Genomic DNA, 27062 nt, shown 5'->3' with positions numbered 1-27062 from the left:
TAGCTAGCACGAATCCCAGCCACTAGATGCGCCGTATGCCCCGATCGATCGGCCCGTCGACGATTACAGGATGCGGCCACGGCAATAAAACCTCGAGTGCTAGTAATAATATAAATGTCTTGATCATGGGTCATCCATCTACTCCAGAGGTAGATCAAAGCACGAGTGCACGACTTCTGTTTCAGCTTCTCCACAGAAAAAATAAAAAGTTTAGAATCGCCGCTGAGCAATATAATAGTCAATGGACTCAAGAAAAAAAAAAAGGCAGAAACTAGGATTAAATCGTGGAGCACAATCTGCCACACAGCTCGTAGTTGATGGCTTCATGCCTAAGTTTGAAACCCCATATTCTCCTTGATCTTTCTCAACTCTTGTTTAGGGAGCGTCTATGCAACACACATTCGCTACCGTTTGATCAGTCGCGCCAACGAGTGCGGCGTGGGGATTCTGCAGTCGCCACGCTGAAGTGCGCGCGCACAGATACCCATCTCTTTGGTCCGCTCAATACAGTTTAAGCACGAAAAGAACCTCCAATTAGTAAATATAAGATATATATGTATAACCAGAAGACGTATCTAAATAGCTAGCCCACGCTATGTCATATGCAAACACGGGTTGTCCATACAACATATACGGCCGGGTCGTCTCAGGCAGAGCAAAGTTGCAGCTTGGCGAGCGAAAACTAGCTAGCCACCCTCCCTTTGCTGGTTCGGTTCTGCACCCTCCCCGTCAGGAGGCGACATGGGAGCTGCAAGCCGCGAGGATGAGTTGGCGAAGAAGATGGAGGCCGGCGCGGACACCGTCGGCCAGAAGCTCGACGCCGGCGCCCTCTTCGTCCTCCAGTCCAAAGGTGCCCACAAACAACTCGGCTTTGCTTCTTCTTCTCACCAGCTTTCTCCCTTCTCTGCTGCATGCCAAGCATATGCTGCATACCAACCAGCGACCGTTTTTGTGTTTTTCTGAGAATGATTAGTGCTAACCAGCCAGTACCAGCTACATGAAGACGAACTCAAAAGGAATACGGTTGCTCACACACCAGCTAGCAATAGAGAAGAGAGACAGAGAAGACGACGATTTAACATATGTACTTTTTATTTTGCTTGATCGCATCATGCTTCGCAAATGATTTGCATATCTGGCGCTAATATACTGGTCTATTAGTGTTTTTGTTTTAGATTGTTAGACACAAAGTGTTCTGATGTGATAGATTTAGTATTATCTTAGTAGTTTAAATATATTTAGATCAATTTGTATTTCAAATATAACCCCTTCGAATTGATCTTTTAGTGAAGCGATGACGGTTCCACCTCTTACTCGAGCACCTGCTGATCAAAAGTTCTTGGAGTGAATGCATGTTTGAATGCTCTAGCAAATCTACCTTTCCAAAAAAGAAAAAACACTGTTTTACTTTTTATTAGAGTTGGATGCGTACCCGGTTGTTTTATTTCTTCGTACCTCACTTTTCCTTTCTCCCCATCCCCTTGCATGGTTGAGTGTTTAGCCGGTCCTTTAGCAACTGAGGAAGAAGAGACAAAACAAGGTGTACTTGCAGTGCTTCTGGATCCCTGCCGATGAATTCTCAGTCCTACATGTGCGCGCCATACTATTTGTCTCCCAAATTAGCCTGGCATCATCACAACTAATCAAACTTGATGCTCCTTAAAATCGCCAGTCTATTTGTGTTTCGTCATGCTGTTGAAGTAGGAGCAACCAGCATTTATTTAGTGAATCAGATAAAATATGGAGGGCGTGGTTTTTATTTTTACGGATCGGATTGGTTTATTTCGGAACTTGATGCGTATACTGATACAGGTCATCACCTCCGTTGACGTAGTATCATGAACGCATATGCACGCACTTGGGATTAGCAATAATTGTAGCAGAAATGGACCGGGAGGTTGGCCGGTATCTGGTAATCATATTTTTTAATACATGTGGTAATCATATTTGATCCACTTCAGAGAGAAAAAAACAAGTGCGGGTAAAGGTTGAGTTGCTTATCGACTATAAGGTATACACTTGACGAAGCAAATTTCTCTTTTAAAAGTCCTTTCTTTTGACCCCCGAGGCCTGGGTACATCTTTTGCTTTACGATTTCGACGAGACGTGACAAGTGATGACGTGCGTATTTGGAAGTTAGGCATTCGCTACATGCACGCGCGGTGGTGTTGTGGTTCACAGCAGACGTACTCGAGCTAGATTCCACGGAAGAACCATTCAAACCACTCTACGCATTCCCTATGACCTTTGAGTGTTGACAGAGTGATCGAACTTTGAATGATCGAGCTACGCTGCAGGGTCATGGCTGCACTGCGGGTACCACCTGACGACGTCGATCGTGGCGCCGCCGCTGCTGAGCCTGCCGTTCGCGTTCGCGGCGCTGGGGTGGTCGGCGGGGATCATCTGCCTCGTCATCGGCGCGGCCGTCACCTTCTACTCGTACAACCTCATCTCGCGCGTCCTGGAGCACCACGCGCAGCAGGGCCGCCGCCAGCTCCGCTTCAGGGACATGGCCACGGACATACTAGGTCAGTGCCTCGTTACATCACAAATTCATTCATGTGTTATAAAGGTGGTTACGAATTAGATGGTGCTCCTGGTTACTCATGGCTTTCTTTGAACAATCGCATCGACTGGTATGATGACGATTAGCTTGGACTAACCATAGCATATGTGTCACTCTCATCGCGTCCATCGGTAGCCTGAATCTACGGGTCCGCAATGTCCATCGTTGAATCATTAGAGAGCATTAGTCGTTGGTGGACGTGCTTAGCGTAGATATTCGTGTTTTTAAGTACAAGTCACTTACGTCCACGTACTCACGTGGATATGTCATATCATATGTTTAAATTAAATTAAAGGTATATCAGGATTAAATCAAAAATATAAATACACATGCCAAGTCTAAGATTCGAAAGTAATTAAACAGTTTTTATCATAAGAATCCTAATCAATTGAGCTATGCTAAATTCATACATAACAAAATGACACACATATGAAGGACTTCAAATTGCACAACTGGGCAATTCGAACGACCCAATTGGCGCTTACAAGAGAATCACGAAGACATTATACGTACCGTTTGTACTATTCGTAGTACCTTTTATTCTGAAGTCAACAGATTTCGGCCAATCAAACAAGCACCGATTAGTTCCCATTTAGCGTCCGAAGCAGGCAGATTGTTTGAACTCATCCCATGATGCTGGTTTGGCCATACGTTGTTGGCCGTTGTTTTTGCTGGGGTTTCAGACTTCAAAATCACGTGGTCAACGACTAGGACATCAGATCGGTCAAAGTAAAGACAAGCGATGTCGCCATAACAGCTTCCAATAATTGAACCTCGTTGCGCCAAATAGAAGAGTCCATCTGCTAGCTAGTGCTCATGTAGATTAGTACTGTTAAAATAGAGAGTAGTTGAGAGATGTTGGAGAGTAGAACTTAAGTATTGATTATTTTCTTCATTGCATTGTAAAGTGTGCAATATATACACATTCAACGGGTGTCGTTTGGAAGACATGAAGCAGTAACTGCCTGCCCTGTCATATGTGGTTGTTGAAACCGATCAATTCGCAACAAGTACTACCACTACTACTACAGGTAGTAGCCAGGACGTGGCAAACAGAGAAAAGCTTAAGATGTCAAGAGGACAGGACACGTTATGCGTGCAGCACCTCTGAAAACTGTAGGCCAAGGCCCAAGTCTGACAAATTTGTCTGGGGTCGTCAGAAACGTACGACTCCATATGACCAGATCTGCAAATGCATGCCCGTCCAACTCGCATGAAACTTGCAAGGAAGAATGCCACTAAATAACTTTCACGTTTTTTATATGTTATTATTGTATTGAGATTATTTTCAACCGATACTTAAAAATTTATTTTCTATAATACTATTATAGTATCCTTAAATTTTTTCTATCTTCAGCAGATACCTTATTTTCTACCTTCTATTATTCTCGTCCTCTCTCTGAATCAACAGGCATACACTACGAACAGTAATACGTATCTTTATTTTTATCGGCAAATTTTCTGTTCTCCTGAATCACTGTAATCGGCGATATGCGCTTTAGATCAGCAATTCCTGTTTGATACAGTGTTTTGCCGATTGAATAACGATTCTGCTCGAGCTGGCCTAATAGGATGTGATTATAATGAATGATATATTAGAGATTAGATAGTTATTCGGTGGTTTTAAGGAAAAACTAGCACTGACTTGCTAATTTCTCAAACCTGAAAGCCTCAATGATGCAAAAGCATTGTTGGTGTGGTGGTAGATTCGTGAGTGCATGATTCTAACTAGTAGGATTCAAATCCTAATGTGTATTTATTTATATGTTTTATGAGTTTAATAGCTATGTATATCTCTAGTCAGTGTAGAGCCTAAAAGTTATACTTTTTTTTTTATCTAAAAAGACAAGACGATTGACTAGTCAGATACGCAGTTTCGCATACGTGTTGGGAATCATTTTGAAAAAAAAAACGTGTTGGGAAAAAAATCACCAATCACCGTGCATCTTAGAGCAAAGTCTTGTGATGATCACACATTCACACTGAGGCAAGAACAAGAACCAAGCAAAGCACTCAAAAGTGCGACATCCTTACGAGAAACGAGATGTCTGCTAAACAAACACAGACATCTCTGTACATAAGTATATTAAAATTCAAACGAGATGTCTGCTAAACAAACACAGATATCTCTGTACATAAGTATGTTAAAATTCATTAATCCCTTCTCTGATCCCTCATAATTTTGATCGTGCTGAACCTGAAGGGTCTGGATGGGGACGATACTACATCGGCCCGATCCAATTCCTGGTGTGCTTCGGAGCAGTTGTTGCTTCCACTCTTCTGGCCGGCCAAAGCATGAAGGTACTGCCTGATTGTCAACCCTGGAATCTTGATGAACAATGCATATACATGTTCTAATCATGCATCATCTACATGTGGATTCCCATTTGCAGGCTATCTACCTGATTGCCAACCATGGCGGCACGATCAAGCTGTACGTGTTCGTGGTCATCTTCGGCGTCTTCATGATGATCCTAGCGCAGCTGCCGTCGTTCCACTCGCTCCGGCATGTCAGCCTCATCTCCCTGATGCTGTGCCTCGCCTACAGCTTCTGCGCCGTCGCCGGCTGCATCTACCTAGGTACCCCATTTCCGAGTCGACGGAGTCGTCCCTGTCTTACATAACAGTAGGCAATGCAATGCCACGGCCAGCATGTCAGCTAAAAAAACTTCCACTGATGATTAATGGGTGCTACAATGCAACATGACAGGAACCTCCGATCGGGCGCCGCCGAAGGACTACTCGATCACGGGTGACACCACGAACCGTGTGTTTGGTGTGTTCAACGCCATCGCCGTCATCGCCACCACATATGGCAACGGCATCATCCCTGAGATTCAGGTAAACAGATCATCAGAAGCTCTGAATCAAATCTAGTCACTAACCAAACATGGAAAATAACGGTTAAACTCACAATATCGCTGTTACAATTTTGCATTGTGTATCAGGCAACGGTGGCGGCGCCGGTGATGGGGAAGATGTTCAAGGGACTGTGCCTGTGCTACGTCGTGGTGGTGACGACATTCTTCAGCGTGGCCATCTCGGGGTACTGGGCGTTCGGCAACCAGTCACAGGGCACCCTGCTAAGCAACTTCATGGTGGACGGCAAGGCCGTGATCCCCGAGTGGCTCCTGCTCATCACCGAGCTCTTCACGCTGCTGCAGCTCTCGGCGGTGGCCGTGGTGTACCTGCAGCCGACGAACGAGGTCCTGGAGGGCCTCTTCTCGGACCCCAAACAGGGGCAGTACGCGGCGCGGAACGTGGTGCCTCGGGTCGTGTCCCGCACCGCCGCGGTCGCGGTCGCCACTACCATCGCGGCCATGGTGCCCTTCTTCGGGGACATGAACGCGCTCATCGGCGCGTTCGGGTTCCTGCCGCTGGACTTCGCCGTGCCGGCGGTGTTCTACAACGTCACGTTCAAGCCGTCCAAGAAGGGGGTCGTGTTCTGGCTGAACACGACCATGGCCGTCGTGTTCTCCGCGCTCGCGGTGATCGCGTCCGTCGCGGCGGTGCGGCAGATCGCGATGGACGCCAGAACGTACAAGCTTTTCGCGAACGTGTGAGCAGGCTTGCACCTGGGAAGCGCGCCGCTGCAGCAGAGCAAACTTGCATGCCACTGATGCAGCTGTTAGCCAGCAGATGTAATTCACGGGCGTTTTGTATAAGGTTTACGATGGATTGCCGTATCCGAGATGTCTTTGCCTAGTTTCGTTCCAAAAAATGCGAGCAAGTTAAGCAACCGCGGACAGGAATGGGAATCAACAATTGCTCTGCTCATCGGTACTATATTGTTTGTAGACAGGAAGAGAGTTGCAAAACGTACTGTTTTCTCTCGGCAAGATCATGACAAGTGAACCATTACCACATCATGCCATGTCGATAGATAGCCCAAGTGCCCACTCCATTTTTCTGCATCACTACAAATGCAACGATGCTGCTGCCATGTGAAGAGGACGAAGCCATTCGTGTTCACATGATGTGGGAGAGCTCATTCAAGATGGGCGACAGGAACAACGGTAGGCCGTAGGCGATCGTTTAGTTTGAAGGCGGAAACACGGGATACGTAACCCAAGAAGATTGACGGAAGACATAAAAAGCGCAACCGCACATCGAATGCATGCTTCCCGTGTCAGTCCGAGACTCCGACCTGATCCCGAAGACCCGAACCCACCGGCCAGGCCTCTCGCTCGCACTCCGCCGCCAAAAGCTTCGTTCGATCGAGCAGCCTCGATGCGGCCGGCCCGTACTCCGGCACCAGCGGGGCGCGGGGGACGGGCGCTCTACGAGCTGTACAGGGCGGCGAGCCGAGCGGCGGCTCCAGCGGTGCTTTTGTTTCGGCGGCTGCGCGGCCTGGAGCACCCGTCGCGGTGGCCGGAGCGGCTGGGCCGGCCGTCGGCGGCGCGGCCCCGGCCAGGCTCTCCGCTCGTGTGGTTCCACGCCGTGTCCCTCGGGGAGGGAATGTCCGCGCTCCCCGTCGTCCGCCACTGCGCCCGCCTCCATCCCGGCCTCCCCGTGCTCTTCACCACCACCACTCTCTCCTCCTTGTAAGAGCCCGTTCACAATTGCGAATGACATTTTTTAAAATCGATGTTGTGTGATCGTCCACTGAATAAAGTTGTTTGGGCTTGGATGCAGTGAAGTCATCAAAAACTTGCTCCCCGATGGTGTCATATATCAGGTGCGTTTGCACTTTGCCCGCCTAGCTTCAGAGCCTTGTGGCTATGCTGGAGTTTGTTTAGTGTGCATTATGTTTCCTTTTTAACTCCTATTTGCTATTTTGAACTGGATTGGCTTTGTTCATCTGTTTCTGCTTCTCCATGGCTGATTAATTCTGCTTGATAATGGTTAGTAGTAATTTTTTGGTTGTCTGTTTCAAAAAAGGATAATGATAGAATTGTATTACTTAAACTTTACATGATTATTTACTTAACTCCGATTGTTAGGTTGTAATACTTGACAATTTGGAGTAAAATATAGTTTGTTTTTAGATGCTTGATAGACTGTCTTGACTCTTAAAGTAGGATTCCGGGAATCTACATTGGATGTAGCTTCCTGTGCAATTTTGCTTATTATGCTTTTTCTCCCTTCCAATGTCACCTCTTTTTGTGTGTGTAGTTTGCTCCTCTCGACTGTCCTGATGCTATAGAAAGTTTTATTGGATACTGGAAGCCAAGTTTGATACTTCTTATGGAAAGTGAACTCTGGCCAAACCTTATTTTGTCTGCAGCAGAGAGAGGGGTGAGTGTCTTTCTCGTAATTCCGGAGCATGACTAGTTCTCTCTTCATGATCGTGCCCATTTTCTAGTCTAGAGATTGAATTTCCTTTTCTTTATTTACCAGCATGCATGAGCAGACTTATTGCCTTTGTTGTTTATATTATTGCTGCTGCATCACGCTCTAGCTAATTATCTCTTGTGAATTACCTGCTTATTTTCAGATTGCAGTGGTTCTTTTAAATGCACGCATGTCATTGAAGTCTTTCAATCATTGGTCCTTGCCTCTAGGGTTGCCGTTAGTCTCTCTGATGCTCTCTAAACTATCACTTATTGTCCCATTGGTAAGTAGCGATGATAGTTCAGACCTTATTTTGATGTACCGCTATTACTGCTGTTATCATTCATCTCTATTTGTTGCAGAGTACTACTCAGGCTATTCGTTATCAGTTGCTACATACACCACCAGGGATCATCCACTTTGCCGGCGATTTAAAATATGGTACGCTCATTTCTTTTCTCTAGTCTTTTCTTAGAATACATTTGGAGTGAACCTACGAGTTCTGTTGTTCTAAAGGTTGTCTTGGGAGCTTGAAAGATAACTAGGTTTACAAATCAAATGATTTATAGAGAGATTCATGTGATTTACATAGCTGTTGGTGATGTTGATGCTGGGGACAATGAGGTAAATACAATAAAAGATCTTCAGAAGCAGTTCAGAAATAGGCTCCTCTGGATGGCAGCTTCTATTCACAGAGGCGAAGAAGAAGGTTAGCATCCATGATGTGCACCTAATCCATGAAATGCACCATATTGTATCAGTGCCCTTCCATTGAGCTGTATAAAGAATTAAAACTACATATGTGATTGTGTGAAATGTAATAAGATTCCACATGTTCATAGTAATGGTTACTGCCGCTATCCTAACGTCTTTGTTGACCTCTCTACAGTCTCCAAGAACAGCTTTGACCACTACCTTCTACAACAATTTGTTGCTAAAAATGCTGTTAGAATCTAATGCCAAGAAAATACTTTTCAGTGGCAAATCTACTCATGTCATTTCATACGGCCAATCTAAGGGTCAGAGTTGAAAGTTTGACTTATGCTTACATTTTGGAACAGAGGGTAGACAAAATAATTATCATTGTAAGTTATCATATTAATGGAGTATTTCTTTATGATACCGAGGAATGCAGAGTCAAAGGATGCTTCTAACACCCTCCAGTTTGCCCAAAAAAAAAAAACCTTACTAAATCGTCTTTGTTTTAAAGAGTTGCCTTTGCCCTAATTTCTGTCTTGTAGTTTCTTTTGATTGATCTGTGTCATATCGTTCATTTGACTACTATTCTGGTAGTATGCTGATCAGGAAAGAAAAGGACATGACTTGCAAATCCTGGCTTTACAAAAGTGTATCTCGACTTCCATTCATCCTTTTCACTAGGAGGAATTGCATTCCTAGCTTATTATGCTTGTGTTCTTGACATAAAGAAAAAGATTTTCACAAGCCACATTGACATTTTTTCCTTTTATTTTTCAGTCATTCTCCGGGTTCATGATGAGTTAATCAAGTTGTATCCCACCCTCCTCCTAATTCTTGTGCCAAGACATCCTCAAGATAGCAATAATTTTTCCTTAGTATGTTAATGGTGCCTTTCTTACCCTTTTTAATTTGCTCTGTTTAGTTTTTGAGACATTAGTAATTTGACTACTTATTTCTTTCCAGTATTTTAATATCATATCTTGTTGGATACCCAAAAGGCAAATCAATTATGTACACAAAAGAAATTATGGAGTAACTGACTTTAGCAGTTTAGTGTGTAAAACTAAAATTTACAGGAATAACGGAATCGACTGTTGCCTACTACCCTAACATTTTGACAGATTTGTTGGCTCAAAGACAATATCACGCAATTTTAGGTTAACAGGGAAAATCTTTCTGGTTTGAGATGCCATTTGTTTGCTAGTAGAAATATCTGAGCCTTATCTTTCTATATGTTGTTGAAGGCACTGAAGAAACGGAAGGTCAATTTTGTGCTAAGGTCAACAAGGGAAGTGGTGTCTTCAAACACTAGGATATACATGGTTGATACATTAGGTTTGTGATTCTCTCATTCTGAAAGCTTGCGTGCTCTTGCTGCATAAATCATGTATATCCTTTTGAACTATTAGTTAATGGCAGATAATTACATGGAAAGCAGGGGAATTAAGAATGCTCTACAGAGTCACCCCATTAGCAGTTATTGGCGGTTCATTTTTGCCTGGCTTAGCTGGCCATAATATTTCTGAGGCTGCTGCGGCTGGTTGTGCGGTAATGACTGGTAAGTCAGACATATCTACCTACATTGATTTATTGCCACTTCTTTGACAAAATTCGCGATATATCTAAACTTTCATCATTGTTCAACAAGATAAATTTTCATGAATTGCACTCTGGCTTTCAGGTCCTCATGTTGGACACTTCAACCATATGCTGGTCGAAATGTGCCAAATAAATCCTTTAGCTGTCAAGCAGGTAACAAGTTCTTTTATGCTTTATTTCTAGCTAAACAAGATATCATTTTGTGACTATGGCACGCCATTTGCATTCTATATTTGGTCACTTGCTCCTCCATAGAAGTAATCAGGCGAGATCGGTCATTTAGTGAGTGATTTTTGTCTCGGACTTGCCTCTTTTCCTATTACTTACTGAAATTAGTTGGGCATGGAGCAGGGGGAATTGGCCCCTAAAATTCTCTCACAGACTGCTCTTTGAACAGAAGTCTGGGTGATGTGTCCTTACTGGGAGGATGGGTTCTTTTCTTCTTCTTTTTTGGTTCCTACAAGTCTTTCTTTCGTTCTATAAAATGGATTGATGCCAATGATGTTTCCAGGTGACCGGAGAATTCGAACTTCGACAGACGCTAACAAAACTTCTTTGTGATTCCAAAGATCTGGGAGCACGTCAAAGAGCTGCAAAAGATGCATTTTCCATTATGTCGGATGGAGTTGTGAACCGTGTATGGAATTTAGTTTGTAGGTTCACTATTGACTTCCAAACAGGCATATGGAATAGTTGATTGAGCTCTTCTTGTAGTATCCGCGGTATGCTCGTGGAACCAAATGTTTCCTGAAAGTGAGATAGTCTGGTCATCACCATTTAATACATTGACAGCTGCCAATTTATTGCAGGGTCTGCGTGAGTCAAGGTGTCCAAATGGGTCGGCATGAGGCATGGCATTTTGGCCCAGCCCAAGCACGACATGGTGGGGAACGGGCCGGGTCAGCATGGCACGGTGGGTGGGTTGTGCCTGGGTTGGAGGTGCGGCGTGCTGGTCCACACGGTCCGATTAAATTTTTTATTTTTTAAGAATATATATAATTTATTTAGAGGTAACATCACATATAAATTGTGATGTAGTGATAGTGCACTTTACTCCCGAGCACAAGGTCGCGGATTCGATTATGAATGTCACCTATTTTTGACGTGGTAATAGGCTAACAGGTCAAGAAAATTTATCGAGCCTACCATGTCATGGGCTGGTATGGCACGGCCCGATCATAAGTGGATTGTGTCTAGGCCTAAAGTTTGGTATGCGGGTTGGCATGGTATGGCCTGCTTGTCTAACGGACCTAAACAGGTCGTGCCTAGCTGGGTCTGGGTCATGCCGTGATGGGCGGCCCAGTTGGATACCTCTGTGCTTGAGGATTGAGAATGCACAGGAAGACCACTGCACCGGTTAGTGAGTTGCTGGTGAGTGGTGACAAAAGACACGAATCTCATATTACACTCACATGAAACAAAAGTATCTCCATTTAATCTAATCTCTCTTTTTGACAAATTCTGCTGGGCTGCCTGTTTTCTTGTGGCGTGGGTGATATCTTGCAATTCTCTAGCGCCAGCTGCCATGGCTGATGTTTTGTATAATGTATGGGTTGATCCATTGGAAAATCACGGTTGCAGAAATTTCTAGAGCAAAGCCTATTTTAGTGTTAGATGTCAACCAGTTAACTGCATATGATTTATCAGGCGTGTTATGCGTGATTGATGTCCTTTCCTGTTTTGTCAAAGTATTTAAGAATTTCAGAATAAAAGAAAGTGAAAATGACACCATTCATAGATTGCCATGTGCAGTTTGCAAATTGGCACGAGGAAGCTCTTCCACCTTCCTACTTCTGTCATATGATGCACCAATGCACGATAAGTGTTTTAACTGCATGTAAAGAAAATAACAAAGGTAATTTTTCCTTAATATGAAGCAACTTCTTACATGAAACGGCAATGCTCCCGCCTTGAGTTAAAAAAAAGACAAGTCGTTTGGCGCAGTATGAGTAGCGGTTGATTTGAGGCTTTGGTGCTGGAGAAGTTGAGCCGAGAAGACCCAACGCCAAGAGGCCCAAAACGAGAGCTCCCATGCTGTTATCCCACTCCCCAGCTGCTACCTGTCAGCTACTCGCTCCCTCCCGTCGCACGCGCCTCCTGGTACCATGCCCGCGCGCCGGCGCCAACCCGGCGGCGGCGGCCGAGGTTGCGCTCCTCCCGGGCGGGCTGCGTGCAGAGTCGCTGCCGCGGCACGTGGCGGTGGTGATGGACGGGAACGCGCGGTGGGCGCGCGCGCGCGGGCTGCCGTCGGCGGCCGGGCACTAGGGCGGGCGGCGCGCGCTGGAGGAGACGGTGCGGCTCTCCCGCGCCTGGGGCGTCCGCGCGCTCACCGCCTTCGCCTTCTCCCACGAGAACTGGAGCCGGCCAAAGGCACGACCCCCGCCCACACCCGCGCGCACTCCATTATCTCCTTTGCCTTCGACTTCGATGAGCTTGACGGTTCTTTCCTTCTTGGAATCCGCAGGTGGAGGTGGACTTCTTGATGGGGCTGTTTGAGCAGGTGATCCACGACAGTGTCGCTGAGTTCTTGAGGTACGCACTGCCAATTAGTAGCCTCACACAAGTTATCTACTGGCACTTCAAAGATAAGATGCACTGACGCAGTCATGCAGATGCATTCAAACACTAGGCTTTATGGAACTGGCACTGACCTCTCCAATAATTTACTAGAATTATACCACGTACACCACCACTTATCCTAGATATAATATTGATAGCCAAATGAGGGTGTATGATTTCTGTTCTTTACAGGGAAGGAATTCGGCTACGTGTAATCGGCGACTCCTCCAGATTACCGGTTTCCCTACAGAAGATCTCAAGAGAAGCCGAGGAGGCCACGAAGGACAACTCACAGCTCGATCTGACACTGGCAATCAGCTACAGCGGGCGAAGGGACATAGTTCAAGCATGTCGCAATCTCGCGCAGAAGGTGCACGGCAAGCTGCTCAGGCCGGAGGACATCGACGAGTCTCTGTTCGCCGACGAGCTCGAGACGAGCCCCGCCGGCGAGTTCCCGTACCCCGACCTGCTCATCAGGACCAGCGGCGAGCTGAGGCTGAGCAACTTCCTGCTGTGGCAATCGGCGTACTCGGAGCTCTTCTTCACGGACACGTTGTGGCCTGATTTCGGGGAGGCCGACTACCTCGAGGCGCTGGTCTCTTTCCAGAGCAGAGACAGGCGGTTCGGTGTAAGGAAATTGTAGCGGCCTGCCATGAGGAAGGCGTGCTTGAACGGTCAATAGCAGGTAAGCATTGGTCAGTGGAGCATGACGAGTTTGGGACTCATGGCATTTGCATGGCGCGGTTGTGTTTGTTACGACTTACAAATGGAACTTTGGTTTTCTGCAGGATGTCGATCAAGATGCAGAGAAGATTACATTGTGGAGGGGAGAAAAGGCATAGGAGATATCTTTTTTTTCCCCCAACGAAGGAGATATCCATTATATAGTGGAGGTCTGCACTCTGCAGTCGATTCTTTTTTTCATGTAGGAGAGAAACGGTAGATTGAACAGTTAATGCTATCAGACAGCTGTTGGAGGAGGAGCAGCAGTAAGATTCTGTATTTGATCCATGAAAATCCAGTGAAAAGGAGTACGAGATTGGCTGATTACAGTCATGTTCTTCGCTGCAGTGATTTGTTCACTGTACGGTAGTGTAACGGCTAGATATCATGACGTGAACATGAGAATTTCGGAGTTATATAGGGTAACTTCATGTGGTCTCAGATCTTTTGCATTTTAGATCCTGTACCTTTTTATTTATTCGAGAATAGTATAGATCTTCGTTTGTTTGGTTGATCGAATGTGAGATCGTATGAGTGGATGTAAGAGTTAAGATTATGATTGATTGCTTGTATAAAAATAATTTTATAATACTAACAAGTGAATTTGTCTGTATGAGAAGATATATGGGTTTATATTTGTTCGAATCGAGTTTTCCTCTTAGATCAGACTATAGGCGTACATTTATATCCATCTAGTTAAGTTAGAACAATATATATGAATAATCAAACATATTTTTCTGATTGCTAAGGATTATCGATCTCTACTATTAATCAATCAATCTAATGGATTGTATATGTCTGGAAGCCAATAGGCGTATGTGTTATTGATGGACGGTGGACGGATGGACATGAGCCATGAGCCCACGAGGTTACAGGGATCGAGTCCACGTGGACACGGTTCCACCATTGACTTTTATGCTTTGCTACTGTGCTAAGGATTATCGACCTTATGGCCCTTAACAATTTTAGTAAATCTTAATCGTTGTTTTCTATCCGATGGCCACGAATTTATTGCACGAAACAAGAATACTTCACCCCGTAGCCCGTAGGAGAGGGCAGGGCAGGGCTGGATAAGGAGTGCTAAGAAATTGAACCGCCACAATCTGCCGTTGTATATAAAACTTTTTTTAACCGAACTTTGTCTCATCTTTTTATCCACTTTCTAAGTCCACTCATAAATCACATGCGATTCAGATAATCCCATACAGGCAGAGCCATGGCCCCCATGTACCAAATCAGAGGAAAACCGGCATGGTATCGGTGCCCCACGCGGCGCACCTAGCCAGATGCCACACCGAGACACGGTCGCTGACGCACGACCCCGGCCCGGTTCGGCACGCGACCTGGTCCGCCCGTCCGCAGCCAGACTGGAGACCGGACCGAACAAACAGAGCCATCCGCCCCCTCCCTGACCACTCCCCGCCCCCAGAAATTCTATATAAGCGCACCCAAGCCCCCCCTGGCGCAGCCCCCTTCCCTGCCTCCCCCCTTTCCTTACCAAAACCCACGGCTCCGCGTCCGCCGAAGCGGGAGGCGGGCACGGCACCCTCGCCCCCGCGCGCGGCGCGAATTAACACCCCCTCCCCTCCCTTCCCTCTCCTCTCACTCCTCCGATTCGCCACACCGCGATGGCCGCGCCTCGCCCTCCGCCGCTGGCGGCCCTGGGAGGCGGGGGCGGCGGTGGCGGTGCCGCCCCCGCCGTCGGAGCGCCCGCTGGGGTCTCCATGCGGATGTTCCACGGCGACGTGTTCCTCGGGGAGGCGGAGGTGTTCCCGATGAAGCAGGGGCCCGAGGGGGGCCTCCCTTTCCCGAGCAACGAGATCCGCATCAGTCACCTCTCGCCGGCGAGCGAGAGGTGCCCGCCGCTCGCCATCCTTCAGACCATCGCGCCCTTCTCCGTGCGATGCAAGCTTCAGGCCAAGGCGATACCTCCGCACCCAAGCCTCCAGTGCCTGTACCTCACTTGCTTCAACGAGTACAAGGTTTGCCCCCAATTTTTGAACAACACCATATAGGTGCCTTTTTGGCTTGATGTGAATATAGCTACCACGCGCATTTAAAATAGAAGCGAAACAAGTAGCTTGCTGGGACTACTTAGGAGTTTCTATCCGCGGTAGTTGTAATTGTGAAACAATCGCCAGGATTTGGAGCATTTTGCACATTTCATCGTGGGTCTTTCATTTGTTGAGAGTTTGGTGTTGTTAGATTCAGGGGATGTTTTCTCTTGATTGAACTTTTGTCAGGACACAAGTAAACATTTCTTTTTTTGTCTCATTTGGTTGTGTAGAGCGCAGTAGTAGTGGTTGGAGATGAGGAGCTGCACCTTGTGGCAATGCCGACCAGGGCAGAGAAAGTGCCATGCTTCTGGTGCTGCTCTGCACGCGCTGGGCTCTATGCAGCGTCAGTTGGGATGCTCAACCTGCGCTGCCTTGCCATTGTGTTTGATCTTGATGAGACCCTCATTGTTGCGAACACAATGAAGTCCTTTGAGGACCGGATTGAGGTGCTTTCCCGCAGGATGGATGTTGAGGATGATCCTGTCAGAGTAGCAGGGATGTCTGCAGAAATCAAGCGGTACATTGAGGACAAGGAGCTGCTCAAGGAGTTCATTGACATGGATACTGTTACAGACAATGGCAGAATCGTTGGAACCCAGAAGGAGGAGGTTCAACCTCTCTCTGCTGGCCAGGAGCGTGTTCTCCGTCCTGTTATCAGGCTGCCTGAAAGGAATGCAATTTTGACTCGCATCAATCCAGAGGTATGATGCACTCGGCCTTAGTGGAATGAATTCTGCTTCTCCTTTAAACATACCCCTTTAGATTGTTGTTCTTTTTAGAGTTTAGAATTTCATAGACTTGTTGGTTTTTTGGGTGCAATTTAGCCACAAGTACATACTAGTTGCACTGCTTGTGTGACATGATTTATTGAACCTACTAAGTTCTCTGGACTGTATATTAACTCAACATAAGTTCTTGCTGTTACTCTTATATTTGGAATGTTTCAGAATTCGGTATCTAGAGATTTAATTCGTTTACTTATCTTACTGTTTTGTGATTAGTTTACCTTGTTGGGATGATTATTTTAATATCTTTTACCCATTTTCACGTTATATTCTATTCAGATTCGCGATACCAGTGTTTTTGTAAAACTAAGGCCTGCTTGGGAGGATTTGAGAAGTTACCTAACTGCCAAGGGACGCAAAAGGTTTGAGGTCTACGTATGTACTATGGCTGAGAGAGACTATGCTCTTGAGATGTGGAGACTTCTTGATCCAGAAGGCAACTTGATAAGTTCGCAGCAGATTTCAGAACGTGTAGTATGTGTGAAGTCAGGCAAGTCATGTTCACAAGATTTCGAAGGATCAATTCTTTTTCAACTATTGCGCAATGCTTTCCTGTCTCAAAATTGTTTATTTATCTTCACACTTTACGGACCACACCTCGCTATTGTAAACTATCTATTTCAAACGTTCTATCTCATCCATTGCTTTCGTAATACAACAATGCTTTCCTTTAGTTGGTACTGAATTTCATTCATACCCTTATAAATAAGATAATTAGCTCCATTCATTTAAACTGCATTGTTTGTATTCCTAAAATGCCCTTTTCCCAGTGGAACTACTGGAATATTTTTGAGAAATATAAGGGAGTAAATGAGAAATAGCATATTGAAATTGTTTGGATGGAGCCGTGAAACTGTAAACTTCCCATCACTTAGGTCTTTGGGTTTGACCTCAAGCCATGTTGCTCCAGAATTTTTCCATCTTAACCATCTATTGTATCCCTTCACTCTATTGCATGACAGGTTTCAAAAAGTCTCTGCTGAATGTTTTTCGAGATCGAGGATGCCATCCAAAGATGGCCATGGTCATTGATGATCGGCTTCAAGTTTGGGATGATAAAGATCAGCCTAGAGTTCATGTTGTCCCTGCATATTCTCCATACTATGCCCCACAAGCTGAGGTACTTATTTGTTCTATTACTTCTTTATATATATCTTTTGTCGAGCATCTGGCCATTCTGGAGTCATGTGTATTTGCTACAACTAATGTAGATGGCAAATGCTGTTCCGGTGCTTTGTGTTGCAAGGAATGTTGCTTGCAATGTTCGTGGTGGCTTTTTCAGGTTGGTAATAAAGATACTGTGCTGAAATTTCTGTGATTAATGATATCTTGCTTACTGCTTCTATTTTTGTCCCGTTTTGATAATTTCTTTCAGAGAATTTGATGAAAATCTATTAAGGAAAGTGTTTGAACTAGTGTATGAAAATGAGTTATTGGATCTTCCATATGCTCCAGATGTTGGTGACTACTTAGTCTGTGAGGTAGTAATGTTCTTGTTAACATAATGTTATACCTATAGTTTATTTTGTGAAACTTTATGTTACCTGCCAATTTTTCACAGGATACTAATTTTATACCGAGCAATAAAGATGTTGCCCCTGTACCTGAGGGCATGGGAGGAGCTGAAGTGGAGAAGAGATTGAATGGGCTGGTGATTTTCATCTCCTCTTGCTGCTTGGGTTGATTCTTAGGGAATCATTTTATAGCCTTTTTAACTAGAGGATACATACTAATGATGCCCTATTTGCTGCGGAGTCTAGCACTATTATATGGCATCATATCGTTGCTTTCACGCACCTTGCTTTTAGTCATTTATAACTATCTACCTTTTCGCAACAATATTTCTCAAAATGTACCAAACTGGTCCTACTTTGGCTTGGTATTGGATCTACTCCTCTATCAAAATTTCCAAGCACTCAAGCCTGGTCACTTGACTAGTGGATTGTGATTAATCTCTTCTCGTCTGAAATAAACTTTAAGATGATGAGCATGTAATAATGTTCCTTATTTCAGTCATATCTGGGAGACCAAAGGGAAGGACGACAAGTATCATCCTCAACCCGTTCATCATATACATCTTATCCATTTGGTGAGCTAACTTTGGGCTTATCTTTTCTGGCATTTCTCGTTACCTTGTGTATTTATTTATCAGTTCACCATTTTTCATTGTTAGGATTGTTGTGTTAACTTGTCATGGGATTTTCTCTGCCATTTTTTCTGTTAAAAAGATTGCTGTCCTGTAACGCAGCAGCATCAACATAATGCTTCCAGAACCTAATCTCGTATCAATAGTTATCCTTGGTTATCTTTAATCAAAATCATTTGACGTGAGAAGAAATTTTCTTGTCCAGTGCTCAATAGAATATTGTAATTAGTTCACATTTACTTAATATTAAGAGTAAATTTCACAAAACTACAACTATTTGTACCATTGTAACACATAACTACAACTTTTGAAGTATATTTCACAAAACTACAACTACTTCGACCTTTGGTAACAAGAAACTACAACTTTTTGGCCTGGTTCATCCTGTCAGCCACACATGTGCCACATGGCTTGGTCCCACCCGTCAACCACACATGTGCCAAAAAGTTGTAGTTTCTTGTTATCAAGGGTCGAAGTAGTTGTAGTTTTGTGAAATAGATTTCAAAAGTTGTAATTCTGTGTTACAATGGTACAAATAATTGTTGTGAAATTTACTCTAATATTAATGGTGTGACCTCTCTTCTCACTTCATCATGTTTCAAGCATATATGAAGGAACGGTGCTGCTCTTTCATTGATACCCCTGATTTGTTATGCACTTTCCAAGCAGTATTAGTACCTAAATTCAAGGTTGCCCAGATCTCGGTCCGTGTTTTAGGATCTCATGATTCTACTATGCTATCAGACCTCTAGTCCTGACTGTCAGACCTTAATCAGGTTGTATCGTATAAGTTAGTCGTTCAGACCCTAACAATGCTTAGAATATGTTCCTGCCTACGATTCTGATTCTGACAAACTTGCCTTAATTCATTGCATATATTCGGTAAGTATTGACAGTTGATGTTTTAAGTAATCAGCAACAAACTTTGGTCTAGATAACGAGGAAATGACAATCTGAGGCACTGCAGGAGATAGGGATATCGTATGTTCTTGATAATGCCAACCTGAATGTATTCCTGCCTAGGATTCTTATCCTGATAACATTGTCTGGACGGCTGGACTGGCTTGTTGCATATGTTGTATAAGAACCAACATCTGGTTCTTCAAGTAACCAATTTGAACCTTTGGTCTAGATGATGAAGGAATGGCAATCCGAAGAACTGGAGGAGGTAGGAATATCCAGCCCAATGGGGGCTCACTGGCAATAACCCCCTCAGTATTTGTCACGGTGTTACAAGAAATTGCACGACTATGTGACTCCAAGGTATTCTGACACCTTATTGTTTCATATTATCAATGCTTTCCTGTTCGACCTTAAAGTCATCCACTAATCCCCAACTCTTTTCATTCAGGTGGAATTCAGAACTACTGTAAGCAATGGGAAAAGTATGCAATTTTCTGTGGAGGTTGGTATTTTGATGACTCATCACATTGTTTATACCATATTCTCTTGTTAACAACCTGGGATGAACTTCAGATTACCTCAAACATCCATTTAGAATTGAAGGAGCTCTATTACCTTAACCTACTGAATGCATGTCAACTGCAACACTTCCATTGGTTTTGTTTTGTGGTGACTGATAAAATCTTTCTTGCTGGACAATAATCAAAGAACTTAACTGTCTATGGATACTCTAGATTTCACCTCACTTAAAGTTGCTCTGGATTAGCTTTATCTGCTTTCTTAGTTATGCATATTTAGGTTTATATAGCAATACTGCAACATTCCTGCTTATTTATTTCATCATCACCTTAGTTATATGTGGTGTTCTAGGTTCTGTTTAGTAATGAAAAAATTGGAATCGGCATTGGAAAAACAAGAGATGAAGCCCAAGTACAAGCTGCTGAAAAGGCACTCCAAAATTTGGAGAGTGAGTATATATTCTTTCCAGGCTTGAATTTATTTTTTGAGCCAAAAGCAGTCGGTTGCATTTATTTTGTTTGCGTTCATTCAAGGTATCATCATCCATAACAATGCAAGAATCATTGTAATTTCTGCTAACTTTTGCTTCATTTTACTCTACTCTTGCTATGTTCTAAAACAAGTTCTACTTTTATTATTGCAATAGAGTAGACCTGAGCAAGTAAATACCCTGGAAGCCCAAAAATGCTTTCATGTGGTTTTATGGAAAGCATCATTTAAGGGTTGTTAGATTATTTACCCCGGTATGCATGCTGGAGTATGATTTGTAAATGTTGTACTATCATAGCTTCGTATGCTGTTTGATGCAATGAACACTTGAACAGCTTTTGGATCTTGGCTTATCCATCTAATTGTTGTAATGTGTCAACTGATAATGTTCATCAGACTATCTGTAAGAACATAACAAGATCTTATTAACTCATGCCCAACTAGTATTTAGGTTCATTTTCTTTACGTGACACAAAACTATCGGAAGAAAAGATAGCAGCTGACCTACGAAGACCTAAATAGCGCAATATATTTTAAAGTAATCCTTCACTATTGAGCTATCAATATCATTCTAGTGACCATTCTGGTTTCACTATTTCAATATCATTTACATAGATGTTCTCGCTGAGTGATTTGGAAATACTGCTCCAGTCAATTACTTCTGGAGATTTTTTTATCATTTAATCTTTTCACAAAGCTTGTGGCTAGATTTCTCTTAGAGACAATTAAGCATTCTTTAACAGTATGTTGTATGCACTGATTGAGGTGTTTTCAGCTTTGCATTAGATTTGTATAAAAATTCGCAGTAACAAGTATACTTACTTTTGGTCACTTCTTTCCTAATTATTCTTGTTAAAAAAAACTCGGTGGCTAGAATTTTCTGTGCCTTAATACTTTTTAATGGATTGACTTGCAGGCAGTTACTTGGCATTCGTTGCTCCTACTGCCGGAGTTCCTAATAAAGGCGCAAGGAAGTCCCCTGCAAGCGGAAATGGCTTTCTGGAGGATGTTACTTGTTCAGAGGTTGATATATCTATGCAAGAACCTTCTGGAAGTACATTGAAACAGGACCATTCAAATAATTTGGATAAGTTGTCTTCTGTTATGAGTCTCATCAGGGAACATGTGAGAGATGATGCTGCCCATGACATTTCTTTTTTCATATACTTTTTAGGTATGTAGTATTTTTCAAATTTCCTTTCCTTCATTGAATACTAATTTGCATATATTATTATAGTGCTTGGAGGACCAGAATGTAGTATTTCGTGATCAAGTTCGGAATTCTTGCTCAGCCAGAATTGAAGAATATCACTTTCAGGTTACTTAACTTTTATGGTCACTTTTCCATAAATTCTACTAGGATAGTTCTGGGTCTTGTGGCCATCTTATATTGCAATGCATTGTAGTGCTGCATCTGGGCCTTGTGCCCATCTTATATTGCAATGCATTGGAGTGTTGTAGTTGTACTCTTTGATAACACAAGCCTAGTCGCCCTTGTAGCAGCTAGCTGTCTTTGTCTCTTTACTGGTTGTAAGTGGTAAGAACCAGTAAAAGAACTGCCATGTTTGAATTGAGTAGTTTTTTTTCTCTCGAAAAGAAAACTATACCTGGTCAGCACTGGGAACTGGCTGGTTACCGCCTGTTTCTTGACTGGTTTAGGGTGTCTGAAGTTTTGCATTCAAATTTGAACTTGCTTGATAGTTTATTCGAAACTGATCTGAGTTGTATGATCGCTAGTTGGTGGCAAGTCCAATAAATATTTTATAATTGAACCTGAAATGCACCTTATGCCTGCTTGTTAATGTAGTCAACGTCACAGTTCTTGTTACTCTTTTGAAGGTTGAACTAGCAGGACAGATTCTTGGGAGGGGCGTTGGTTTGGACAGAGATGTTGCAAAGCTTCTGGTACTATATTTTCTAGTGTTCTTCCCTTTTTGTTCATAGCTAGTGTATCAGCATGCTATTGCCGTATTAAAATATTTTTGCATCAGGAAATGCACTAATTTTTATGCAGTTGGGATTAGGGTTCAGAATTCCGTTGGTAACCAACCAATAACAACCCGTGCTTTTAAAAAACATTAAATTTTAGCTTTAATTGAAAATATTCTTCTTTTGGCATATATATAAAGCATTGCCAAAACAAAGGAACAAAAATAAAGAGATCAACCTAAGAACATGCTACATACCTTTTCATAGAAGAGAATTGAGATCTCATTTTGATCTAGAGGACAAATTTTCAAATTATTTCATATTTGTATATGCACTTCTGCAGGGTTTTGATTACTATCTTTCCATGTAAAAAATTCATTGCCCAAACAGAAAAACAAAAATGAGAGAGCGAACTAAGAGCATGCAACAATACCTTCTTAAGGAGAAGAACATGCTACAGTTTTTCTTTTTGTGAAGAGAAGAGCATGCTACAATTTATAGGAATTGAGATCCCATTTTTATCCAGAGTAATTGCAAAATCCACATTTGCTTTCATGTTTCCATATGCGCTTTTGAAGGAAATTGATTACCCGTCTTTACATGTTAAAACAACAGGCACTCCTGAAATGCTGACCTTAATTTTTTGTTTTGGTGCCCAAACAAAACTTTGGATGTGTAAAACAATTGGGTGGTGGCAACAAATTATGCATATAACTTACTAAGAAAACTAATGATACCTGTAGAGATTTGCACATTCTCTGGAACAGAAAGAAAACGGATGGAACTGCAATGGAGATAACTTTCATTGGTGCTTGTATCTTTGGAGTGCAATTGATATTCCTCGGGCGGCTGGACATGTGTTTGAACAATAACCATTTGAACTGAGTTTTATCAAAATCGGGCACCTGACTTGGGCGGTTTATTCCCGATTTGTGCCAGTAACCGGTCAAAAATGTGTACTTGGCCAATAATGGAAAGTGTGACCTCATGGGTCATCTGCAGGCTTGAGAAGATTGTGCATGCTATATGGGTTTAGTGTCTGTTAATGTATCTACTACAACTATCTAACTAGGCTTGTGACATATTTAATTGGAATGAGAGACTACCCCAAATACACTAATAGTCATTAGCACGGTTATACGGTGGATGATGCTTCTTGCGAGAGTTAATTTCTGTCGAAGACTTACGTATTATAGCGAACAGAGAAGGGAAACAGTGGAGGTAGGATAGGGCAGATTGCCCTCGAGTCGCCAGGCTTCTCCCATGCAACAAGAGGCTTTGATCGATACCAAGGGCAGGTCGCCCTCAAGTTGTCAGGCTTCTCTCGTAGACTAGAGGCTCTGATCTAACTGATTTGGGCAAAGCCCTTTCTGTATTCTTGCTTGGCTCCTCCTCGACAGGACCTGATGGGTAGCCTTTACAGAACCAGGCTTACAGATGGCAATACCAAACTGACTACACTCTAATACTACTCTCCAACTCTGATGTCTCTAGTAGTTGCTAACTAAATCTGTTACGAATAGATAACTAGGACTCTTTAACTAACACAATAGCTATGGCTCGAAACATACGTGTGTCAATCATTACTTTTCAGTTTTCATTATTGTGCTTCAAAATTGTACTATTCCAAGTGTAGTTAGCTGTCATTTTTTCATCGTGAATAGTGGGTTCATTCAAGATAAAATACGCCCCGCTTCTGGTTTCAGGCTGCGGAAGAGGCGTTGAGGACCTTAAAATCAACTACTGACCCACAAATTAAGAAGTATTTGAGACCTGTAAGGTAAGAATTTGATGGCTACATTTTTTATGTATTTTGAATGTGATTGTGTTCACTGTTCATGCCTAATTTTGTTATTCATAGAGAACAGGTAGTTTTTTTTAGTTTTTTCGAAATTTGTGTGAGTCTGTGGTACCCATTCCTGAAGTCCTGATCATTGGATAAGTTTGGGGATGGAATAATTATTGTTCGTTAACGGTTTCACTCTTACAGAATCCTTTTTTTCATGTCTGTTTCAGATGCAATGACTGATTTTCTTCCTCCAGTCCCTCAACCAAATGAGTTCAAGAAAGTTAGTGTAAGGACAGCTTTTCATGTCATCATTCCATCTTCAAAATGGTTGGATGCTATTGATTTGCGAAAAGCGCATCTCCGTTTCTGTGAGTATGGCTGACTTCTCACCGCAAACCCATGATGTGTGCCAAACAAGGCGCGCGTCACACTGGAAAGACAGCTTTGAAGGTGGTACATTGTAGAGAGCGAAACATGCTGCTTTCTGTATTCTTTTGACCACCTTCATCAAAGAATCTTCTCGTGTACCATTTGTTCCCATACAAGCTCGACTTTGTTCTGATTGTGTCATAGTAGGCTGTATACAAGTAGGAACGTAGGATGATGCCATGGGTCTAAATTGCTCATTTAATGGATGCGATGACCTGTAGACTGTTATCATTAAAAATGGAATGCCTGTACTGATCGTTCTTGTTTATATGATTATAAGTGGAGCTAAACCTTTTTCTAAGTTTACTTGTGTTGACCATGAAGACATTCAAGTGATGAGATAGATCTCTGTTGAGCATCACTTCAATACAAGGTGGTGGTGTAATGGTGTTTAGGTGCTGCTATTTGTGTTATTCCTCTCGATGAGTTCAATCGGACGGTTGTAATTTGTAAGCTCTATTTCTTTCTTTAATGAATAGGATTAGCTTAAGCCATCTGTTAAAGAAAAATAAGAGTATCAAATCTATAAACTAACCTCTGTTCCTCGTTCAGTTTGACTCTTAGAGTTGCCTGCACAGATTCTACTTTATCATGGTGGAGTCTGCCTCTAAAAAAGCAGAAAAGAAACTGATGGTATCTCATCAGTAACTGTTTCTAAACTGAACATACTTGCAGTACTAACATTTTTTACGCGAACAGTTCTAACAACTTTTCTCGGAGAAGTACAGCGAAAAGAGCTGCTCTTGCTGCTGCAATTGCATTTTTTTTCCCCCTACTACAATCCTCGATGCTCTCGCTCCTTGCAGCAAGAAAAATGGGAGTTGGTGAAGACAGGCCACAGCTGATCCTCCAGAGCTGCAAGTCTGCAACACATGCACACCGATACCTGATGCTAATTTCATGTTCTTGTTGTGCCGATCTGGAAACCAAGGATCCGGAGCAGCTGCTGCAGGGCTTTCCCGGCCCAGGCCAAGTCATTCTCAAATATACTGTTCGCCTTATTCGCTTGTAGATCACCTTCCTGACACAAGGCAGTATCGTCGTCGTTCCTTCCAGCATTATCACCAGCAGACGGGTTGCCATTTTGTGGTACCATGTTTGCTTCCCCGCGGAGCTCGTCCAGAATCTTCTGGTCTTTTCCCAAGATCAACTGATTGAGAACAAAAGAAAAGGCAGTTTTATTATCGCCGTCTGCTGCGGTCTGTATAAAGATTTGCTATGACGGATTACCTATTACCTGCTGCTGGTTCGCTTCATTCGCCCCCATCATCATCCGGTGCAGCGAAGCATCTGCTACTACAGCTGACTCATTGGTCTTCAGAGTCTCGTCCGTTTGGACCGTATCTGCCAGCACTGCGCCGTTGCTTCCTGCAAGATCATCTGAAAAGATCACATCTTCCGGCCCACTCGACAACTCTGCCTGTTCTGATACTTTCTGATTCTTGGCGTGATCCCAATCTTCGTGGACAACCAACGTATTCGGGGTTTCAATTGTTTGCAGGGTTCTGTTAGCGCCGTGCTGCCAACGGACGTGTCCGGAGGCATTTCGCAGCAAGAACTTGAACTCGAACAACTTGTTTGCTGGTAAATCCTGGTCATGCCAAAAACGATCAAATCACACACGACAAGACTATGAATGGACACACAGGACAGAAGCTCACCGTCTTCACCGTCCAGACGTGGCCTTCCGACCAATCCAGGGCAGTTGCCTTGGTCGGGTCCCAGAGGCCAAGCGACGGGTCGTCGCCGACGACTAGGAACTGCTGGCCAAACGCGCACTGCTTCTGCAGCACGAACTTGACTCGCACTGTCTTGGCAGGAACTGGCAAGAGCAGATTCACAAGAAAATGGTGCACAAAAACGTATCACCATTTGTTAGGTCTGTTTAAGTTTCGGTATAACCACATCACTGCTACAACTCTGTTCTTATACGGAGTGGGAGTGGAGCTCATACCGTCAGGGGGTGGCAGGGTTTCGGCAGAAGCAACGTCCTCAGCCTCATCCACCTGCGCCAAAATCAACGAAATTCGTGGTTGTGTGATCATATCAGGGCTGGGCATCACGGGGCGCAACACATGAACACAACCACCCGACGAAGCTTGTGGCAATAGGCCAGTGAACGAGGGCGGAAGGACAGCGAATTACCTCCAGCGCCACGGCCCTCTCAGCCAGCGAGTCCGCCGGGAGTGGCTCCCCGACTCCGACGGACGCGACGAGCAGCCTTCCTCGAGCGGCGGACGGCGTGGAGCCGACGCCTACGCCGTGCTCCCACGGCCTCACGCGCGCCCTGCTGCCTGGCCGGGCCCGCGCAAGCAGCCCGCCGCGGCACGCCACGGCCGCGGCTTCCATCGGTTTCGGACTCGGTGGGTGCACCCTACTGAGCCAAGAGCCGGTGGGACGTCAGCGCTGCGCTCCGCGAGTGGTGCCACCTGCGGCCCAGCGTTTTGGCCACTTCTGCTGTGGTTTTTACGTGTGGGGCACGGGGATCGCGTGGTGGCTGTGGCTGTGTGTGGTTACTGGGCAGGGGCAGTTAGCTCGCGGGCCACCCTCCTGCTCCTGGTCTCGCGTCAGGATCCGCGCGAGCGGGGGGAGTTCG

At 44.1% G+C, this 27062-nt stretch overlaps 4 protein-coding genes and 1 pseudogene across 12 annotated transcripts; 4 read left to right on the top strand and 1 right to left on the bottom strand.

The window, feature by feature from the left end:
* Positions 1-570: 570 nt before the first annotated feature.
* LOC133909199 (GABA transporter 1-like) lies at positions 571-6430 on the top strand. Of its 2 annotated transcripts, XM_062351522.1 has the most exons (6): positions 574-850; positions 2298-2528; positions 4770-4867; positions 4960-5146; positions 5277-5407; positions 5515-6430. In XM_062351522.1, the coding sequence occupies exons 1-6, from the start codon at positions 742-744 to the stop codon at positions 6127-6129; spliced, it is 1371 nt and encodes a 456-aa protein (XP_062207506.1). In that variant the 5' UTR covers positions 574-741; the 3' UTR covers positions 6130-6430. The 2 variants fall into 2 exon arrangements, with proteins under 2 accessions (XP_062207507.1, XP_062207506.1); XM_062351523.1 differs by lacking the exon at positions 2298-2528 and having other exon boundaries at positions 571-850.
* A 192-nt stretch (positions 6431-6622) lies between these two features.
* LOC133909198 (probable 3-deoxy-D-manno-octulosonic acid transferase, mitochondrial) lies at positions 6623-11425 on the top strand. Of its 3 annotated transcripts, XM_062351521.1 has the most exons (12): positions 6629-7110; positions 7202-7244; positions 7682-7804; positions 8004-8123; positions 8203-8281; positions 8433-8549; positions 9317-9414; positions 9784-9874; positions 9978-10097; positions 10221-10291; positions 10650-10860; positions 10948-11425. In XM_062351521.1, exons 1-11 carry the CDS (start codon positions 6680-6682, stop codon positions 10833-10835), a joined length of 1479 nt encoding a protein of 492 aa, XP_062207505.1. In that variant the 5' UTR covers positions 6629-6679; the 3' UTR covers positions 10836-10860; positions 10948-11425. The 3 variants fall into 3 exon arrangements, 2 of the variants coding, with proteins under 2 accessions (XP_062207505.1, XP_062207504.1); XR_009908332.1 differs by lacking the exon at positions 10948-11425 and having other exon boundaries at positions 6623-7110; positions 9959-10097; positions 10650-10723; XM_062351520.1 differs by lacking the exon at positions 10948-11425 and having other exon boundaries at positions 6631-7110; positions 10650-10921.
* Positions 11426-12169: 744 nt separating this feature from the next.
* LOC133909200 (cis-prenyltransferase 4, chloroplastic-like) lies at positions 12170-13767 on the top strand (annotated as a pseudogene).
* Positions 13768-14888: 1121 nt separating this feature from the next.
* On the top strand, positions 14889-24767 carry LOC133909196 (RNA polymerase II C-terminal domain phosphatase-like 2). Of its 5 annotated transcripts, XM_062351515.1 has the most exons (16): positions 14889-15402; positions 15708-16178; positions 16542-16752; positions 17225-17382; positions 17474-17544; positions 17638-17743; positions 17824-17913; positions 18276-18351; positions 19541-19671; positions 19760-19813; positions 20182-20278; positions 21236-21444; positions 21557-21637; positions 22159-22224; positions 23955-24028; positions 24265-24767. In XM_062351515.1, the coding sequence occupies exons 1-16, from the start codon at positions 15049-15051 to the stop codon at positions 24275-24277; spliced, it is 2262 nt and encodes a 753-aa protein (XP_062207499.1). In that variant the 5' UTR covers positions 14889-15048; the 3' UTR covers positions 24278-24767. The 5 variants fall into 5 exon arrangements, 3 of the variants coding, with proteins under 3 accessions (XP_062207499.1, XP_062207498.1, XP_062207500.1); XR_009908330.1 differs by lacking the exon at positions 24265-24767 and having other exon boundaries at positions 21236-21493; XM_062351514.1 differs by lacking the exons at positions 23955-24028; positions 24265-24767 and adding an exon at positions 22992-23942.
* Positions 24768-25032: 265 nt separating this feature from the next.
* On the bottom strand, positions 25033-27062 carry LOC133909197 (uncharacterized). Of its 2 annotated transcripts, none has more exons than XM_062351518.1 (5): positions 26612-26962; positions 26421-26472; positions 26128-26288; positions 25704-26057; positions 25033-25616 (listed from the first exon to the last, which is right to left on the bottom strand). In XM_062351518.1, the coding sequence occupies exons 1-5, from the start codon at positions 26813-26815 to the stop codon at positions 25365-25367; spliced, it is 1023 nt and encodes a 340-aa protein (XP_062207502.1). In that variant the 5' UTR covers positions 26816-26962; the 3' UTR covers positions 25033-25364. The 2 variants fall into 2 exon arrangements, with proteins under 2 accessions (XP_062207502.1, XP_062207503.1); XM_062351519.1 differs by having other exon boundaries at positions 25387-25616; positions 25697-26057; positions 26612-27062.

This window comes from Phragmites australis, chromosome 2 (assembly GCF_958298935.1).
Source record: "Phragmites australis chromosome 2, lpPhrAust1.1, whole genome shotgun sequence".
Lineage (NCBI taxonomy): Eukaryota > Viridiplantae > Streptophyta > Magnoliopsida > Poales > Poaceae > Phragmites > Phragmites australis.
Note: the sequence above shows the minus strand (reverse complement) of the source record. Positions and strands in the feature narration are given on the sequence as shown.

What these genes read in the sequence shown, in the direction of transcription:
- LOC133909197 (XM_062351518.1), bottom strand. Translation starts at nt 26,815, where the DNA reads ATGGAAGCCGCGGCCGTGGCGTGCCGCGGCGGGCTGCTTGCGCGGGCC. An exon ending in AGAGGGCCGTGGCGCTGGAG is followed by an intron (nt 26,473 to 26,611) that starts GTAATTCGCTGT and finishes ATTTTGGCGCAG; the next exon opens with GTGGATGAGGCTGAGGACGT. An exon ending in AACCCTGCCACCCCCTGACG is followed by an intron (nt 26,289 to 26,420) that starts GTATGAGCTCCA and finishes TGCTCTTGCCAG; the next exon opens with TTCCTGCCAAGACAGTGCGA.
- LOC133909199 (XM_062351522.1), top strand. Translation starts at nt 742, where the DNA reads ATGGGAGCTGCAAGCCGCGAGGATGAGTTGGCGAAGAAGATGGAGGCC. An exon ending in CATGGCCACGGACATACTAG is followed by an intron (nt 2,529 to 4,769) that starts GTCAGTGCCTCG and finishes CTGAACCTGAAG; the next exon opens with GGTCTGGATGGGGACGATAC. An exon ending in CGCCGGCTGCATCTACCTAG is followed by an intron (nt 5,147 to 5,276) that starts GTACCCCATTTC and finishes GCAACATGACAG; the next exon opens with GAACCTCCGATCGGGCGCCG.
- LOC133909198 (XM_062351521.1), top strand. Translation starts at nt 6,680, where the DNA reads ATGCATGCTTCCCGTGTCAGTCCGAGACTCCGACCTGATCCCGAAGAC. An exon ending in CCGATGGTGTCATATATCAG is followed by an intron (nt 7,245 to 7,681) that starts GTGCGTTTGCAC and finishes TTGTGTGTGTAG; the next exon opens with TTTGCTCCTCTCGACTGTCC. An exon ending in ATACATGGTTGATACATTAG is followed by an intron (nt 9,875 to 9,977) that starts GTTTGTGATTCT and finishes CATGGAAAGCAG; the next exon opens with GGGAATTAAGAATGCTCTAC.
- LOC133909196 (XM_062351514.1), top strand. Translation starts at nt 15,049, where the DNA reads ATGGCCGCGCCTCGCCCTCCGCCGCTGGCGGCCCTGGGAGGCGGGGGC. An exon ending in TGACTCGCATCAATCCAGAG is followed by an intron (nt 16,179 to 16,541) that starts GTATGATGCACT and finishes TATTCTATTCAG; the next exon opens with ATTCGCGATACCAGTGTTTT. An exon ending in ACTATGCCCCACAAGCTGAG is followed by an intron (nt 17,383 to 17,473) that starts GTACTTATTTGT and finishes CAACTAATGTAG; the next exon opens with ATGGCAAATGCTGTTCCGGT.